The 19,675-nt window shown below is 31.8% G+C and overlaps 2 protein-coding genes across 2 annotated transcripts in view; both read left to right on the forward strand.

Annotated features, from left to right (window-relative positions):
• The window catches only part of LOC116774139 (UDP-glucosyltransferase 2-like), a 217,049-nt gene that overhangs the window by 106,449 nt on the left and 90,925 nt on the right, over positions 1-19,675 (forward strand). The window lies entirely within an intron of this gene.
• Positions 1,818-18,076, forward strand: LOC116774140 (apyrase-like). The gene is made up of 11 exons (XM_061523930.1): positions 1,818-1,858; positions 14,882-15,104; positions 15,274-15,471; positions 15,550-15,680; positions 15,763-15,910; positions 16,099-16,225; positions 16,295-16,453; positions 16,817-16,903; positions 17,088-17,234; positions 17,375-17,541; positions 17,932-18,076. Exons 1-11 carry the CDS (start codon positions 1,818-1,820, stop codon positions 18,070-18,072), a joined length of 1,569 nt encoding a protein of 522 aa, XP_061379914.1. The 3' UTR covers positions 18,073-18,076.

Raw genomic sequence — 19,675 nt, forward strand, 5'->3', positions numbered from 1 at the left:
ACTCGGATAAGAAGTGACAAAATTATAAGTATTATAGGAGACACAATAATTAAGCCCAACTAAAATTACTTATTATAAAAGAACACAGAATATGTAAGGGGTTTTCCAATAGGGACGCTTGAACTTTGACAGCTGATTGCGGCCATGTTGTTTGAGTGACAGCTGTCAAATGCAGTGTGTTATATTCATTCTGTCCTCCCAAACCACCATGGTAGGTTACAGTGTCGAGCAGCACGTGAAAATCATAAAATTGTTTTATGAAAATGGGTCTTCAGTTCGAGCAACGTTCCGCGCACTTCGCCCGTTTTACGGTCGCGATGATCGTCCTGCCGAGTCGACTATCCGTCGATTGGTGGACAAATTCGAGTCAACCGGGTCAGTTAACAATCAGCCGGTTCCCGTGCGTCAACGTAACGCGAGATCTGCCGAGAATATCGCCGCTGTGCGCGACAGTGTCCTCGAAAACCCGCGGCAGTCAATTCCGCGTCGCGCACAGGAACTCGGCCTTTCGCAGACGACAACTTGGCGAATTTTGCGTTGTGACTTGAGCCTGCACCCGTACAAGATCCAGCTGACCCAAGAGCTCAAGGTTAATGACCATAGACAGCGCCGTGTGTTCGCTGACTGGGCATTAGAGCAGTTGGAAGTTGACGCCGATTTTGGCAAAAAAATCATCTTCAGCGACGAGGCGCATTTTTGGATGAATGGCTATGTCAACAAGCAAAATTGCCGTATTTGGGACGAGACCAATCCACACGAGGTTCACCAAGTGGCAATGCACCCGCAGAAAGTGACTGTATGGTGCGGATTTTGGGCCGGAGGCGTGATTGGTCCGTATTTTTTCGAAAACGATAATGGTGTGGCCGTCACCGTCAATGGTGAGCGATACCGGTCGATGATAACCAACTTCTTTTGGCCTGAAATCGAGAATATGGATCTGGACAACATGTGGTTTCAACAGGACGGCGCTACGTGCCACACAGCACACGCTACGATGGAAGTTCTGCACGATCAAGCGCCCTTAATGGAAAACCCTATATATAACTAAGTAAAATAATAAAACCTAAGAGTTATTTAATATATGAAAGGCCAGCTACCCAAGCGTCGCTTTATTAGGTATATTATTATTTCACAAATAAAAGTATAGCGCTGATAGGGAGACGTCTCTGACATTAACTTTGTTATTCTAGCAAAAATACATTACACTATCGGGTAATATGAAGAGAAATGCTACCTATACAATAATTTTTATATCAGTAGCTTCAGTTATTTATAGAAAATTGAACAACAAATAATTTTGTTGGTCATCAACAGCACGTTAAGCATTTAGTAACAATATTTGGAATAAATGAAAACTATGAAGTTTTATACCTGTTTGTTCTCCTAAATGGTTGAATCTAGCAGTGTTTAAATAACTACAGTACTAATATAGTCTGGCTCGACCGAGGAAGTACCTTCTCTCACGGAAAATCGGCGTAGTCTTTAATGGCCGTGGTTCGTTCAATGAGTGAGAGAGACGGTTGCCTTTTTCCCTATGCCACCCTTTGCTGTCCCGGGATGTTGATGTGCGCAGTGACCTTCTATCCTGCATTAGCCTATGTCCGTTTTTAGGTGTTGAGCGTGTTTCATCGACATGTGATCCAAGGAGATCTTGTGACTGCGGGTCAGATTCTACGCCCTTCCGTACCCCGTGCCAGCGACACAAAAAAACCGACTCTCAATTCAAACCAAGGGCGATGTTCTTTGATAGTGATTGGACCATCGGAATTTTTCCACCATTCCCTTAACCTCAAAGCCGGCACCACATCCCCAACACCATGTTGCAGATGTCCATGGGTGACGATAACTACTTCATCAGGTAGGCCATCTGCTCGCTTGCCTCCATCACCATAAAAAAAATTGTAGTAACATTTTCACCATCAACGGAAAAGATAGCATATTATTTAGTAATAGTGTATAATTTAGTGAATATTTATAGTGTATTCTCAAAATTTTTGCATGTTATTCCGTCTGTACTATATGGGCATAAACGTTTTTATGATTAGTTACATTAATTTTTTCAATATATTTGTTATTATAGTTACACTGAACTATAAGACGGCGATACTGGTATCCAATGAACGTAATAAGAGAAAAAACTAATGAGACTATAAGTAGTCTCTATACCACTATAAATAAATAAATATAATTAAATAACAAAATACCATGTCATTTTGTCCGTACTCCCCATAATATTTAGCTTTAATTTCTGCTTCCGAGGCGAACTTCGTTACAAACGCTAAAAGCGAACAATTGACGTCTTTCTTAGGTACTTGTAATTAAGACACTCAAAGATATCTTATTTAGAAAGACTGAGTAATTTACAAGCTTTCGAATGACAGCTTATTATAATATAACACAGCTTTTAAATAAAACCTCCTCATCATTATTCCCCCATACTTTTATCATATAATTAAGTTTCTCTTTTTTTTATTTATATTTTTCTATTGAGACTGTGATGCTTACATACAAACTCTTTTGTTCCGTCTCTGATGACATCAAATGTACAATCAGTAAGTAATAACCTTTTGACTTACAAGAAATCTAATTAAAGCTATATTTTATTATGTATTTGTTTCCTGTAACGTCACATATCAGGAAGAATAACAGTGATATAATAAATGATAATTATCTCCCACAAAACGGATATACATAGCGGATAATAGCCAATTATTGCAAACTGTTCCTTCTCCTTTAGAAAGTCAGGAAGACGATTAATGGGCTTCTGATAATTACTGTTCTAAACTTATGTGGCGTTGACTCGGTTGTTACTAATAGTTCTTGTCTGATCCAATAGAAGTTACTTGACGTACTGGTAGTAAATTTGTTGGGTGTTCTGCATTTATAGCATACCAATTACATGTATATACATTCACATTATATACATACACATAAATAACTGATGAGATAACATAAATTCTTATAATTTATTTTAAAATGTATTATTTTTACACAGAAATTTTTCCGATATAAAGTTGTTCTTTAATAACTCCAGAGTAGTTAACTATTATAACTCTTGTAACAAAATTAAAAGAAAATAAAAAAAAACAGCTACATTTTTTATTGAAATACAATAAAAGGTAATATTTCAAATACTCTTTCTGTGTTTGTTCCGCATTTTTATTTAAATACATAAAAATAGAGATTTCTTAAAACAAAATGTAAATTTAAAATCACTTAATCATGAAATAATGTAACAAATTCACAGTAAAATAATTTTTAAATTTTTCACAACTATATCAGTATATATTTAAAAAAGGTATAGTAAAAAATAAAATGGCAAATTGTCTTATCAATATAAATTATATATTATAAGAACCCAAAATTGCAATAATCATATTTATATAAGTCTCAACTCCTGATATTCTCAACTTGTATAGTATACATGTATGATAACCGAAAACATTTAAGTAGTAGTAAACTTTTGTTACAAGTATGAAGAGAGTTTGTCAAAAACTAGTGTCTGTTTTGGAGCATTTATTTTGTATTTGGGGACTCGACGCTGAAACAATGATTAGTCTTCTTCTCATTTCAAGGCTCTATAGCTCTGAAGGTCAAAGTAAATAGAAATCGCGAGCTAATTACTGTAAGTAACCTTTTAAATAAAATTGTACTCAGTTATATAAAATAGAATATTGCTTCAACAAATACAAACCTTTATTGAGCTTCTTCAAGTGTGGTCACTTTAATAGCGACTTCTCTAATTGAAGCTAATGTTTCGCACTGACATTAGGACGGACTGTAATTAAATTCTATAACATTTTTTTTTTATAATAATAAACAAACCAAACATCCATATGGCAGAGAATTTAGATTTACTCGTTTTCCCTATATTGGTGAAATTTTGTTTTGTTCTGGACCTCTTTAAAATTTATTGTTTAATTTGTCTGTTTCTAACTATTTTGTTGCGTATTATATTTAGAACCTAGTACAATTCATAATTTAATGTAGTTATGGATACTACAAAATATAAAAAAAAATTAAAGTGTAAATAAACAAATTTTGCTTTATCCTTTTTTATTTTGATAAAGACTCCATTCACTTATTCGCAATGAATATAAATGAGCGACATTTTTTAATATTATTTGGGTCTTTCAGATAAGTTTTATACCTAAAACATCACACTAAAACTACACACGTCTACCACAACCCCAACATTTGCTATAAGATTACGCAACCTAAGAGAATGGACCACAAGCATGATTTACAAACGATCAAATACAGTGACTTTATTAAACGTGACTAACACTTTGGCTTGAACGTTATCCGCTATTGCACAAATTATATAATTACAATAAAAACGATTTTTTTTTATATTCAAACCATAGTTAATACATTCAGAGTATATGGCAAAAATCAATACAGGTCATGTTTTTTTTTATCAAGTAAGACGAAAAAGGTTTCGACTCTTTTGAGTTTATTTTGTTTAGTAAGACCTTCTTCGCTATTGCAATGTGACAATCAGGTTAATGGGAATTACAAATTTAATAAAATCTTAGGTATGTGAAATTTATATATAGAATTACATAGTTCAATTTGAAAACTGAAAAGTGTCATAACAAAATACTTACATTTGGTTGATTATTTTATGTATATCATGATTAAAGAGGTTATAAATAAAAACAGAATTCTGAGGCTATTGTATGTACATTCAAAATCTAGATAAATAAACGTAATCATCCAAAAGTTCTTGAATATTTTTAATTTTTCTTTTAAAAACATTGTTATCATTTTCATAACGTATTTATTCCTTTGCTTTAGCTCTGTTATATTTTAAGTGAACATATATTTATATTAGTATCTTAAATTTAATGATAATACTCTAAAATACAGCGCGTAATATAATTCGATTGACATCTAATAATCAATTATTACAAACTATCCCTCCTGTTTCACAAATTTACTAAGACTATAACACTTCTGATAATTACAGTTCGAAACTTATAGGACAATTCAATTATGGCTTATAATTTCTGTCTGACATGACACAAGTTGCTTGACATTCATGTAATTTGAAATAAGTTGAAGAATTATAAATAAACATGTTTTAAACTTTGTACATAGAATCATTGTAACTTTGGCATATAAGTCTTTGATACAACGTACTTCGTGTATAGTACCTAAAACATTTGACTTGTAAAAGATAGAAGAAAGTTAATGAGACAACACTAAATCGCTTCTTTAGTTAATTATGTAATATTATTTAATATTCTTCATAAAGAAAACAAAACAAGACATTATTTGTGATGTGCAAACCTAACATTATAATAGTAGTAAATTGTTTATGAGCTTTTAATTATCATTTCAATGAGGAAATGGAAGAGAAATTATTACAATAAATGTATGTATTACAATTTTTACGGTTAATAACAAAGCCTACTTCCTGTCCCTTCACGTTTCAATGTATAAAAGTTAAACAACATAAATATATAACGCAATAGAAGCTCTGAATTTATTGTAGTACTTAATAAATATGAGTCATATCGCTAAAACGAATCTAGAGAGTTAAAATTTTATTGAAACTATTGAAGTTATAATAAATGTCTATAGTATTTGTTAAATATTCCAATAACATATACAAATATAAAAATATTAAGAGTTTCAATTTGAATAATTACAATAAAAATGCTATTAGAAATAACTGGACCAGTTAAACAATTAAATGAATTAATTGTAACGGTAACGTTAAAATGATAAGCGAGTTAGTAAATGAGAGACAATGGTTGTTTGTTAATTACTGGGACCTTAAACATCACGTAGTTAGCAGACTGCCGTTTAGATAAAAATTAACTCGTACGTATTTTTAAGTTGTTTCGCTTTGAATTTGGTTTAGACCGTGCTCTGATTCTGATCAAAACTATAATGTGTCTACAAAAAAGAAAGTACATTTAATTTCCAAAAAAAGAAAATAGAAACAATGATACAATTAATATCATTAAATTAAAAGATGTTGTTTGTGTGCTTTTATTAATCCATCAGGCTTTAGTAATAACGAGAAACAAAATAAAATTGTGTGACATGTCTATTTTGTATCTGCCCGTGATCACGGTTGCTGTAAGGAAACCGAAACGTCGGATTCATGTAGTTATGAGATTTATAAAAAGGCGAAGTAACCGAAAAAAAGGGTAAATAAAAACGTTTGTGGAATGAATGTAGTTTATCCTATGATCATTTATATTTATTTTTTTATGAGTATTTATATTAAGACCGATGGAAGTAGGATACTAAGACCATTAATGTTAAATTTTATTTAATAACTATTTATATTAACACAGACATGGATAAGATTAATTTTAAAAGAATAAGATGAAGTACGTGGTTATAAAAGATAGCCATTACTATTTTCTTATCATCACCAGTTAAAAGAAGTTTTGGAACGTCACTTGCAGCTAAGTTTTCCAAGTGCGGTCACTTTTAAAACTTTTCACTGCGGTAAAACTTTTCCTTTGCTTCCCGACTACGAAAAATTATGAACATGGATTGACCAAGTTCGTAGGATTTAGAAATTATGTTATAAAAATTTATTAATTTTTAAATTTTGTTGAATTTGTGACAGCAACGAATATCTCAATCTCTGAGAAAATGTAAATATGTGCGTTATAAACCTATATAGGTACATTTTCATTAGGAGTTTTAATATGTAGCATTCTTTCTATAGTTTAGGTCACATTTTTTCTATGAGATGTTTGCAAGAAAATCCAATTTTTCTGTTTTTTTTTTTATCACATTAAACCTACTCCGCAAGCAGTCTGAATAACTAAAAAAAAATTGTCATATATATTTTAAAGATTGCTCAATATTCTGTTACATTATGTTTAATCATGAAACATTGAAAATTCATTTCAAAACTCATTTCAAAGTATAGATTAAATTAAAACCGGACATTACATTATAATTGAAATGTTGAAGTTTTCGCATTAGTTTCGTGGTTTCCGTAAAATAACACTATGTTAATAACAAGTACCTGCGTTGTATTCTTGGTACAAATTAAACGGGATAACACAAAATGAAATACGTATAAGGGGTATGCTACAATATAACCGTTAAATACATCAACTGCTTCAATAAAAGAAGAATATTTAGATTTAATAAGTACACGAAAAATTGCAATAAATATCCTACAAATTCAAAACAGTTATGTTTTATTTGAGCTTAATGAATCCGAATAATCAATAATGAACTTATTTTCAATTACGTAAAAGAAACTTAAAGAAACGAAAAACAGTAAAGGCTTTTAAAAAATCAATTTTTATATATATATTAATGGGCATTCATAATTGTGTTTCACCTTTCCAACTTCCTGTTTATAAAGGTATCAAATATCAATTTAAAGGTACTGTGATCTTATTAAATATATAATTGATTAAAATAAAGTCAAAAAGTTGTGATATCTTTAAATTAGTTGTTGTATAACGAAAATCCGGGTATAGATAGTGTTTACATATATTATCAACCTCATTTGTGATAGAAAACTGCCTGGCTGATATGAATACGTGGGTAACACTGAACATGATTAGAACTGGCCAGTTCATGTAATTAACCTAACGCAAGAAAATTTTCGAACAATGACTTTCTTTGTGGGCTTACTCTACTACAAAGCTATGATAGGCTGCGATTTGCATTTCTTAATAAAGCCCCATCTCGTGCCACTATTTACAATTGTTTTAACGAGTTAAGGCATGGACGCAGCAATCTCAATGATGATCCGCGTGACGGACGTCCTTTAACTGCGACTACTGAAGATAACATCAGTGCTGTACTACGCATGATAGAGGAAGATAAGAGAGATATATCAGCAGCTACGGGCAAGCCTAGGCGTTAGTATGAGTCAGGTTCAAAAAATATTACTCGAACGTTTAGGCGTCAGGAAGCTTGATACTAGATGGATTCCCCATACTTTAACCGACGATCAGAAACACCTTCGCATGGACTGATGTTGCCAAATGTTAGATTAGTTCGGCGATGTCACAAATGCTGTATTTGACATCGTTACTGGTGATGAAATCTGGATATCTAGCTACGAACCTGAAACCAAAACACAATCAGCTCAGTGGGTGGTTTTTTCGAGGATCGGCCAACTAAGTTAAAGAAAGGAAGAAGTCATGGACAAAATATGATTACCTCATTATTTGATAAGAAATGTCATTTCGCGACAATTGTGCTAGAAGATGGAAGGACAGTTACTGCAGACTGTTTGTCTGTTGTTTCGGGAAAAATTCGACAGCAGCGCCCTCGAAGCAGGATCCTCTTTAAACACGACTATGCTTCAGTATGCACTGAAAATGGACTGTTGAATATTTGAGTATGCCTAGTGTCGAGATAATGAGTCATCTACCATACAGTCGTGGCCTGGCGCCCTGAGGCTTTTATTTACTCCCCAGAATTAAAGATAAAATTCGAGGTATCCGCTTTATGAGCCCTGAAGAAGCGATGAAAGCGTACGAAAATGCCATAGAAGAGATCCCTAAGGAAGAATAGGCCCACTGCTTATCACAGTGGAGAGGAACGGAGATTACTTCGAAAAACAATTGGCAATATTCTACATTAAGCCGTTTTACATTTATTTAACATTTTCAGTGTTACCTAGATAATATAAATAAAACAAGAAATTGTTTACTGAACAGGTTTAGGCCAAAAGTATTTATAAAAAACGTGATAATTTCTTTATGTAATTTAAATTAAAAAAAATGATTTCAAAACTTATGAACAAGAATTGTACTACCCGGGTATGTAATATTTTTACTTCATTTAAAGTTTGATAAAAGTTATTATCCCTTTAATTGATATTTTGATTTACATTATCATAAATTGATTTATATTGAAAATATTTAATTTTATTTTATTTATGAAGCAAATAAAAATTAATCAATTCAAATCTCTACACAGTTTTTGGATTTCTATAGAAATTCGAGTTAAAACATTTTGAATAAATTCCAAGCTGTGAGCTTTACCAAAGAAATATTTCAGCGAAGTTGGATATACTTTGCCAATAAATAAGGCACTGGCTGAGAAGGTGGATTGCATGTTATTTATTCAAATTGTTTATTGGAATTTTTATCAGAAAACCCGTTTGTTCCTTTTTAAGATATATTAAAAATAAAAATAATTTAATTTCAAAATTTCTTAAGAATAATATTTAAAATATTATTATTAAAAATAATACGTGAAGCTGAAACTTTGTACAGCTTTTCAAGAGGAGTGCGAAAACGGATTAATATGGAATGAATACCGCCATACTTTATACAGGAAGTGCACAAAATCATGTTTGATATATAAAATGTATTAGAAATATATACAATACAGATGACTCAAAGAACCATAACCGAGGTATACACAACTTATAATGCGTCACTCCGTGATAATTCCTATTATCAATAATTGACAAACATAATGAAATTTCTATACTATTGAACCAGAAATATTCCATTAATTACATTCAAGCGTTGACTGTTAGGTAAAATATTATATATAAATTGCTAAAATAAAAATATACTGAGTACATTTTAATATCCAAATTATTTAAAGGAAAAATAATATTCCTAGACCACTCCTACACTGTTTCGGAAACATAATCTTAAATCCCACGGATCTTAATTAATTTCACGACGCGTAAATTTCATTTATATATAAAAAATATAATTTGCATTATTTTAGTGTTACTTATTAAAAGCATGTAAGTAAATCTTAAGGTTCCTGCCTATATTAAATAACTTAATGCAAAGAACGATTTATTATAAATATAATAATATTTTGAATCTAACTTCTCAAAGTGAATTGTTGTCAGTACAGACTTATATACTGAACATCTCCTAAGCGTAGCTTACAACTTTTTCTCAAGTGACATTTACATACATTGCTTTATTTTTCATATTTATCTGGCTTTCTTCTATACGAGGCTGGAATATTGGTCACTTATTTAAATGAGAAGGAGTAAATGTACAATAAACCTTCCTTTATAAAAGAAAACTTTAAAAATTATCCGATCGAGAATGAAACAAAGTAGGTGTAATTCTTAAATGCACATTAGTGAATTTAGTTTGGTGTTATATTTTTCTCTATATTTTAAATAATATACAATGAATTTTCTTATAAAAAATCATGTGGTATTAGCTGATAATTTTTTTTAATATAAATTATTAATAAAATAGTTGGTTACATTGAATCTTTTTATAATGTCAGTCATTTACCACAGGTGATTTTTATTTAGTGGCATTATATAAGATTTTTAAATAGTGCAACATTTTTTAAGATTACGAAGTAATTTATTTTCTTTTATATCACGGAACTTTGAAGAACCGGGTCGATGATGTTAAATTATATGTAGCAGTAATGTAATCTGTGTGACTATATCATATATTACCAAGCCCTAAAAACTTACTTAACTACGTGGTGGTCTGGAGGTTAAAGGCCCGCCTCTCATATGTGAGGGCGGGGGTTCGAAACCTGGCAAGTATAACTCTGATCTTTTCTGAGTCATATGTACTTTCTAAGAGTATTTATACACCACTGACGGACGGTGAAGGAAAACATCGTGAAGAAACCTGGTCTTATAATTTCAAATTATAAGATTGAAATCCAACCCGAGTTGAGCAAGCGTGGTGATTAATGCTCTAACCTTTTGCATGTGAGAAGAGGCCTTTGCTCAGAAGATGGCTCCGATAGCCTGATGATGATGACGATGATGAAAAACTTACTGTATTGAACTTTCTACACTGAAAATGAACATAAGATAAAATAAAAACATAAGAATATTGTGAATTAATGCGGAACAGACGAAGCTTTTGTATCAGAGTTGTATTGAATCAATTTTATTATAAAATTTTTAAAATGAGTTATTTGAAACAAAACTTCTTTTTTACTCACTTTTCAGTATCTGCCATACATAATTGTGTAGGCTACAGTAAATTTTTTCTAGATTTTATCATTTACATAAAAAGAATTCGTTGATTTTTTAAATTGGTGTTTACATATAGGTAGGAACTTGAAAGGTGACGTGAACCTTAAAAAGGTTTTAACAACTAAACTGTACGGACTCTTACTTAACATGGCTACTAATATTTTTTTAAGATCTAACATGTAAGATGATGAATATACAAGTACACGTATTTATAATAATGTTTTCACAAAGATGATTCAGTTTCAAATGGAAATAAAATTAAGTAAAATTGCATATAATCCATAACACTTGTGAACCGACTTTGGAGTGTAAAAGTAGTTGAAAGTTATTTCAACTTTCAAACCTTAAAATTCTATTCCCGTTTTCTCTGTCTGAAAGTTTGACGGTTATCGCTTGTTAGAGAGGTGTTTTGGAAAATGATGGTACGATGAAAAACCCGATTATTATATGAATTTTTAAGGGAATAAAATTATTCAATTACAAGAATATCAAATACCCAAGAAATAATTAGGCAAAAATAAGGTTAAATTAAAAAATAAGTTTAAAATTACGACAACATAATTTTCCTTTGAAATTCCACCACCTATTATTATATCACTGACACATTCTCGATTCGTGTCTAGGGATGTAGCGTCAAAGGTTTGCAAATAAAATTACCTCCCCCCAATTTTTGTTAATAAATTCTGTATAATATATTATTTTATATTAAATCCACATATCTTGCTCCACATTCTACAAATGTTGAAACAATGTTCAAACTATATTATATTAATATGTCTCAGTTAACTTCATCAAATATTACTGCTCAAATTAATAAAACTTATCATTAAAGAAGGTTCCAATGTACAGAGCAAGCTAGCAAAACAGTATATTAATTAGTATATTACTTGACTAGTATTGAAACCGATAGGACCTGTACTTCGGTCTGTACTAAATGCAAAAAGATTTGGATTTACAATTAATTCTCTACTTCATCAACTGCACACTTCGGTAATAAAGAAAAGCTACTAAATGTAACTTAAACGTCACAATACGCAGTTTAAAATAGTAAGAATAACGATAACACGTCCTAAAATATTATTTTTATTTTAATGAATAATCGCGAAAGTCTTAGATCTCATAACAACTACACTTCCAGTTTTTCTAAAGTAATTTATAAAACTCTATGATAATGCCATCACATTTTTAACTCATTAATCAGGTCTCTTGATTTTTTTACAGTTTTCTTATAGATGGGCTGGCGAAGACATAACGTTTGTCATTTGACATACTTTTGAACTAAACATTTTAAATATATCCCTGTAACTTCTTATCATAACAAGACTCGAGACTTATTTTATTTCTTTTTCGAAGTATTAGCATTTTATCTATACAGAAAGGAAACGACGGATCCACTTTTCCAAGTAATTATGTATGCCTTTACTTACACTTTGATATAAAAAATTTACAAACGACATTTGTATAAAAAGTGCTCAAAAACTTTTGTTTTACTTGTACAATCTTTAAGAAAGGCTTTTGCATTTCATTGATTGTTATGGAAAAAATAGGATACATACCTGTGTTTTATATTTGAACTTAATGGAACTTGGTTGTCGATCTCCCTGATGGTTAATAAAAATGTAGACGTGGGTAAGCTCTCGGTCCCAGTGAAAACCTATTAACTTTTTAGACAAAATCCTCCAAATTTTAAATGCGAAGGAATACAGATGCAGGCTAACTGCTTATACATAATGTAATCTAGCATTATATTTGTAAATTGTTATGCTTCTCATTCAGATATTTTAGCTTAAGAGTCAAACGTGAACTAACAAAATTTTATATATTATATGAGACACAATAACCAGGCCAAACTAGAATTTTTATATAAAAAATCACACAATAGCACAATAGCTTTATATCATAAAGCTATTGTGTGATTAAATTTGATATAAAATGATTACATTTCACCAATTAATTCGAAAATTTTTATTCACAAATTGAAATTACAAATTAAACTGACTAATTATGCAGCAGTTTTACGAAAAACAGTTCATTTTAAATGTTTAATGGAATATAAAGAAAAATAATTTTCCCGACTGTAGGTAGGTCGTTTATGCGTTAACTGAAATCAGTAACGATTAAAAAAATCACAGGAGTTATGTGAATTTACTTATGTTGTTTGCACCATAAATGGAAAATGTCTATGTCTATGTAACTATCAATATACTCGTAGAAACGTTAGTTAGTTCTACTTAATTAAGGAACCAACTTATCGAAGTCTTAAGTATGTCTCTAGCTAAGTCAAACCTAATATTTCACTTTTAATTGAGACCAGTATAAACAGCGACGTTGTTCCTGACACTTGACTGTACAGCGACTGCATTAACTACTAAGTAATGCTAAATAACATACGAGCCAGCATTCCTTATGGACACTGAGGAATACAATTATTCTATATATCATTTAGAAATCAGTACAAAAAAATATTTTTACACATCTTAAAAAAATATTTTTTTATTGAAATCCTTTGTGTATGAATCTATTTATTTTAAGTCCTAGCAAGTAACATAATAAACTATTTACTCTTCTAAATATCGGACTTTTTAGACAAACTTGTGAGGCATGACCTACCTTAATTAGCGCCATTCCATTAACTTCTGGAGTCTTAGAATCTGGATCTATCCCGATATCTTCATTATCATAATATATTCATTTTAACTTCGTTAGTGGAAATACTATTAATTCTTGAGCATAATCCATCCACCTTGCATTAGAGCATATTTGTGTGTTAACCTCAAAACCATTTTCGTTTTTGCATTAAAGAACTAAGTTCACTGTTAGAGTGTCATATTTAGAAGGATAAAAGAGATGCCATATATATCTGATTCCATTTAGGACATATTTCGGTCTGTCCATCTATCATAAGAGAAATATTTAGTTGACATTAAAATATTATAAGTACCCATTAATACAAACCCTGGATAAATTGAAAAAAATTACAACACGAGTCCTTAATTATAATAATAAGTATCGCTATAATTGATTGAATCTCTTGGAGTCGCAGCTTTTAGCTTCCGAAAAAAAATCTATCTATACTAGTATCATAATACTAAGAGCCTTGTATTATTTCAGAGAATTTACAAGCGAATATACAATTGAATATGACAAATAAATCAGAAAAAATGACAAAAATAAAATAAATAATATTTACTTAACCAATTTTTTATTTTTGCAAAAGTTATAACATAACGCTTAGTTAAGTTCTAACTACAGTTTGTTTTTGTTAACGAATTTTAAATACTTGTCAATTTTTTTATTGGATCAGCAAATTCAATGAGACATTCGTAAATAACACGATAATAGATGTAGTTATCTTATCTTATAGAAATCTACTTTATATATCATTTAACCAATTTGAGTATTTTCTTTAAGAATGTACGGAATATGGCCATTGTTTTTATTATGTGTAATTTCTGTGTGTGGTGAAAAATTATTCGAACTGGACATCCTACATTATAATGACTTCCACGCAAGGTAAACTTGATAATGTTCATCGACTTATCTCTTAACTTTTGGTTACATGAAAGCAAAAACAACATTTAAACTTTTTTTTTAACCTTTTATTTAAATCATTATGTTTGAATATTTCCTATGAAAATTTTATCAAGGGCAGGATATTAATCATCCTTTAAGATAATATAACTGACCTTGACAGCAACATGTAAAGAATAATTGAAGTCATCGTAGAATTTAAATAAATACGTGTCCAAGAGACGTATTCAAATACACTTGCTTCTATATAAATTTTTATTAATATATATTTAAAAAAATAATAATATCATGATTCTTTCATATAAAATCTATAAATGTTTCGTATACGAAATTAGGATAGTATTAAAATTTTAATATATGGTACCAACTATATGCACTTTTATGTACTTTTATAAATTAATAAATCGCCATCAGATTTGTAGAAACTAGTCCATCTGGATCTGTCTGCAATCCAACGGCAGCTCCTTGTATCGGAGGGTTCGCTCGACTCGCAACCCTTATCAGAGATGGACTCGAGAGGAATCCAGAGTCCTTAGTATTAAACGGAGGCGACTCTTTTCAAGGAACTATCTGGTATAATTTATTGAGATGGAATGTCACTCAGGATTTTATGAACATGGTCCATCACGATGCTCATGTTAGTAAGTTTACAAATATACTTATATATTAAAATATTCTGTATAACAAATTTTTGTTCTTTATATTGGGGCTTAGTTTTTTCTTTTTCATGTAAACATATTAGAAATAGTGTTTGATTAATCGTGTTTATAAATTAAGGAAATTCTTCCGAATATATTTCTTCACAGGTATTAGGAAATCATGAGTTTGATAATGGTATTGAAGGTGTTGTTCCATACCTTCAACATCTCCAATCTCAAGTTGTTACCGCTAATATTATCGACGACGATGAACCAACGCTACAAGGACTGTACAAGCCTAGCATTGTAGTCGAAAAGGGAGGTCGGAAGATTGGTATAATAGGTGTTATAATATCGAGTACTGACGTAAGTTATTTTACAAAAATTAAACTGGAAATTTTTCAATGCAAATAAAATCTAAGTATGCAAAACTAAAATTTTCAGGAACTTGCAAGTACAGGAAATTTAAAGTTTACGGACGAAGTTGAAGCTGTTAGACGAGAAGCTGAAAAGTTAAACGAGCAAGGAATAAATATCATTGTGGTTCTATCACACTGTGGGATAGATATAGATCGGTACAACCAATTAAAAATAAGATTATTTATATATTTGTGTTGTAGTGAGGTTGGTTTCAACGATATTACGTACTGTTTTCAGTAAAATAGCCCTTAATGCTGGTCCCTATATAGACATAATTGTCGGAGGCCATAGTCATACACTTCTATCAAACAGTGACCCTCCAGAAGGTTCTACTTGGACTCCATTGGAACCTTATCCCGTTGTGGTAGAACAGGCAACAAGATCTGTAAGAAAATATGTTCATATTATAAGGATATAATTATAACAATTATTATTTTTTTATTAATCTGTCTTAAAAACAGATTGTTTTAAAAGAATTTTTTGTCGTATTTCTTAAAAATATTTTTATGGAGTTATTTGTAAAAGGGGTCTAAGGTAAAAAAAAAATATTATTTTAGTGGGAATTTCTTTCAGGTATTGATCGTTCAAGCAGGAGCTCATACCGCATTTCTAGGGGAAATTAAACTTAGTTTTAATGATAAAGGTGATCTAATCAATTGGAATGGAGATCCTCACTACATCACAAATAATGTAGTTCAGGGTACTAATGCTAATTTTTACTTTTAGTAAAGAGTACACACGAGTACTTACGAAACCACAATTGTTTTAGCACCGGATGTCTTAGACAAAATTAATGAATACCTGCCGATTATCAATGAGCAAGCGACAGAATTAATCGGAACTTCGAAAATTCATTTGTCTTCAGAGTGCAACTGCGGAGAATGTAATCTTGGAAGTTTTATCTGTGATGCTTTTATGCACGAAGTAAGTGATACGATTATACGCTACAAATATAATTGAATGTTTCGTATAAATATATTAATTTTAGTATATGACAAACAAAATATGTAGTGTTATATAGACCAAAGTTATTGAAGAAGAGAGAGGTGAAATAAATTATGAATAGTTAACATATGATCAAACCAATACTAATTAAATTATAAAATACGAGGAAACCGATAGTAACAAATATATCCCTCCGTGAAGTCTTGTTTGCCATGTTTAGTCTCATCACATATTTGAAAGTCATATTTTTCTTTACGTTTTTAAAAAGCTACTGTTTGTTTAGTCAGTATACTGAACACTAGATAAGACAAACTTTCAGTCGTAATAAAATAAAATGTTTAGACAGTTATGAGATCCAAACGCAATAAGTGGAATGAAGCCCATCTCTGTGTTATCAATTCTGGTGGCGTCCGTTCAGACATCGAACCAGGAAGTAATTTGAGTTTTTAATATATTTTTTTTCTAATATCATTCTAGTTCTATAACATATATTAAATGTACGTGTGGATGTACCGATTTCAAAAAAAACTTTGTTGAATTATTCTGAGTCTAAATTAATATTTTTTTATTTAGTTTTCGATAGATAGATACTGAAAATAATTACAAAAAAATTTCAGATGTAACCTTCGAAAAGATTCTTCTTACTACTCCTTTTGAAAATAACGTAGAGATGTTCGACCTTAAGGGAGTATACATAAAGGAGTTATTGGAGTACGCGGCAGCAAACGAACCATACCCAGGAGCCAGAATGGTCCAAGTATCAGGTTATTCTTAATTTTATAACGAAACGTTCCTACCTAATAATACAGCGAATCATACGATACTTTAAAATATTCGTTAATCTTATTTAAAGTGGAATAAGACTAACAAATGCCTTTTTATAATAAAGTTAACCTCATTTCAGGTATGCGAATTGTGTTTAATGGTAGCCAGCCATTAGGCAGTCGTGTGTTTGAAGTGTTCGTCCGTTGCATAGACTGTGACATACCGCAATATTATCCATTGAGATTAGACACTTATTATAAAGTTGTTTCTCAAGATTTTATTGGTAATGGAGGTGGAGGATACACGGTAACTATGTATAAGTACTTTCGATATTTATTAGTATGTTTGTATTTGAAATAGCTCTGCACCAAAATAAAAAACATAAGTCTGATATAACTATAAAATCATATGAATTACTTAATAAATATTAATTACTAAATTGCGCACTTAACTGTTCAAACGAATCATTTCGTTAATGCAATTAATTTAAAATATTATTCAAGTAAAGGCGGGGCCAAAATATTTGAGATTTTCATCATTTTTTGTATTCCTTAATCATCTTGTAGTCCGAATGCAGTCGGAATAAACTAACCGTACACAAAATACATAGTTAATGAGTAGCAAAGCTATTTTAGTCGCGTAATTATCCTTAGTATTCTGTTCATTATAAAATAATTTTGTTTATTTATATTACAGATGATGTCAAATAATCGTCAGAACGTTGAAGTGTTGGGTGTGGATTACGACCTACTGTCACGTTACGTACGGCATCAGTCGCCGATCATGAAGGACTTGGACGGACGGATACTGATAAAAGATCCATGTTTAGAGAACTGAATTAAAAAAATATTCTAAATAAATTTTAATACACATACATTTTAACATTTATTTCAAAATATAAAGTTTTTGTTTCCATACATGAATCTTAAATAGCATTCCTTGCTTATGAAGAGCAACACAAATGCTTTTTTATATTTTTTTACGCTCGGAGAAAAAAGTCAATATTTTAAAATATTGTTACATTATTATCGTGTTTATACCGTAATACATATAAATATTAAATATAAATGCTACCTGAAGTCAAACTTTTCTTATGATATTAACAAACAATTGATATATATATATATATATATATATATATATATATATATAGATTTAATTTGTACCGCCCGTACGAAATTCATAAAAATAGTGTTTAGTCTACGTCTTTGTTATATAGGGTTTTCCAATAGGGACGCTTGAACTTTGACAGCTGATTGCGGCCATGTTGTTTGAGTGACAGCTGTCAAATGCAGTGTGTTATATTCATTCCATCCTCCCAAACCACCATGGCAGGTTACAGTGTCGAGCAGCACGTGCAAATCATAAAATTGTTTTATGAAAATGGGTCTTCAGTTCGAGCAACGTTCCGCGCACTTCGCCCGTTTTACGGTCGCGATGATCGTCCTGCCGAGTCGACTATCCGTCGATTGGAGGACAAATTCGAGTCAACCGGGTCAGTTAACAATCAGCCGGTTCCCGTGCGTCAACGTAACGCGAGATCTGCCGAGAATATCGCCGCTGTGCGCGACAGTGTCCTCGAAAACCCGCGGCAGTCAATTCCGCGTCGCGCACAGGAACTCGGCCTTTCGCAGACGACAACTTGGCGAATTTTGCGTTGTGACTTGAGCCTGCACCCGTACAAGATCCAGCTGACCCAAGAGCTCAAGGTTAATGACCATAGACAGCGCCGTGTGTTCGCTGACTGGGCATTAGAGCAGTTGGAAGTTGACGCCGATTTTGGCAAAAAAATCATCTTCAGCGACGAGGCGCATTTTTGGATGAATTACTATGTCAACAAGCAAAATTGCCGTATTTGGGACGAGACCAATCCACACGAGGTTCACCAAGTGGCAATGCACCCGCAGAAAGTGACTGTTTGGTGCGGATTTTGGGCCGGAGGCGTGATTGGTCCGTATTTTTTCGAAAACGATAATGGTGTGGCCGTCACCGTCAATGGTGAGCGATACCGGTCGATGATAACCAACTTCTTTTGGCCTGAAATCGAGAATATGGATCTGGACAACATGTGGTTTCAACAGGACGGCGCTACGTGCCACACAGCACACGCTACGATGGAAGTTCTGCACGAGCAATTTCTGGACATGGTCATCTCGCGCGGAGGCGACGTGAACTGGCCACCGAGATCGTGCGATTTGACCCCGCTGGACTTTTTCTTGTGGGGTTTTCTTAAGTCGCAGGTCTATGCCAACAAGCCGCAAACCACCGATGCCCTCAAAGTCAATATACGCCACGCCATCGATCAAATACAGCCCGATTTGTGCGCCAGAGTCATCGAAAATTGGACCTTTCGTGTGCGCGCCACCAACCGAAGCCGTGGCGGTCATTTGAATGATGTCATATTCCATACATAATGGGGTCAATAGACCTTCCAAATAAA

This window comes from Danaus plexippus, chromosome 20 (genome assembly GCF_018135715.1).
Source record: "Danaus plexippus chromosome 20, MEX_DaPlex, whole genome shotgun sequence".
NCBI lineage: Eukaryota > Metazoa > Arthropoda > Insecta > Lepidoptera > Nymphalidae > Danaus > Danaus plexippus.

Excerpts from the sequence above, each read along its gene's own strand:
- LOC116774140 (XM_061523930.1), top strand. The coding sequence starts at position 1,818 with ATGTTGCAGATGTCCATGGGTGACGATAACTACTTCATCAG. Across the intron at positions 15,472-15,549 it reads TTATAATATCGAGTACTGAC|GAACTTGCAAGTACAGGAAA; the intron begins GTAAGTTATTTT and ends TAAAATTTTCAG. Across the intron at positions 16,226-16,294 it reads CACAAATAATGTAGTTCAGG|CACCGGATGTCTTAGACAAA; the intron begins GTACTAATGCTA and ends CAATTGTTTTAG.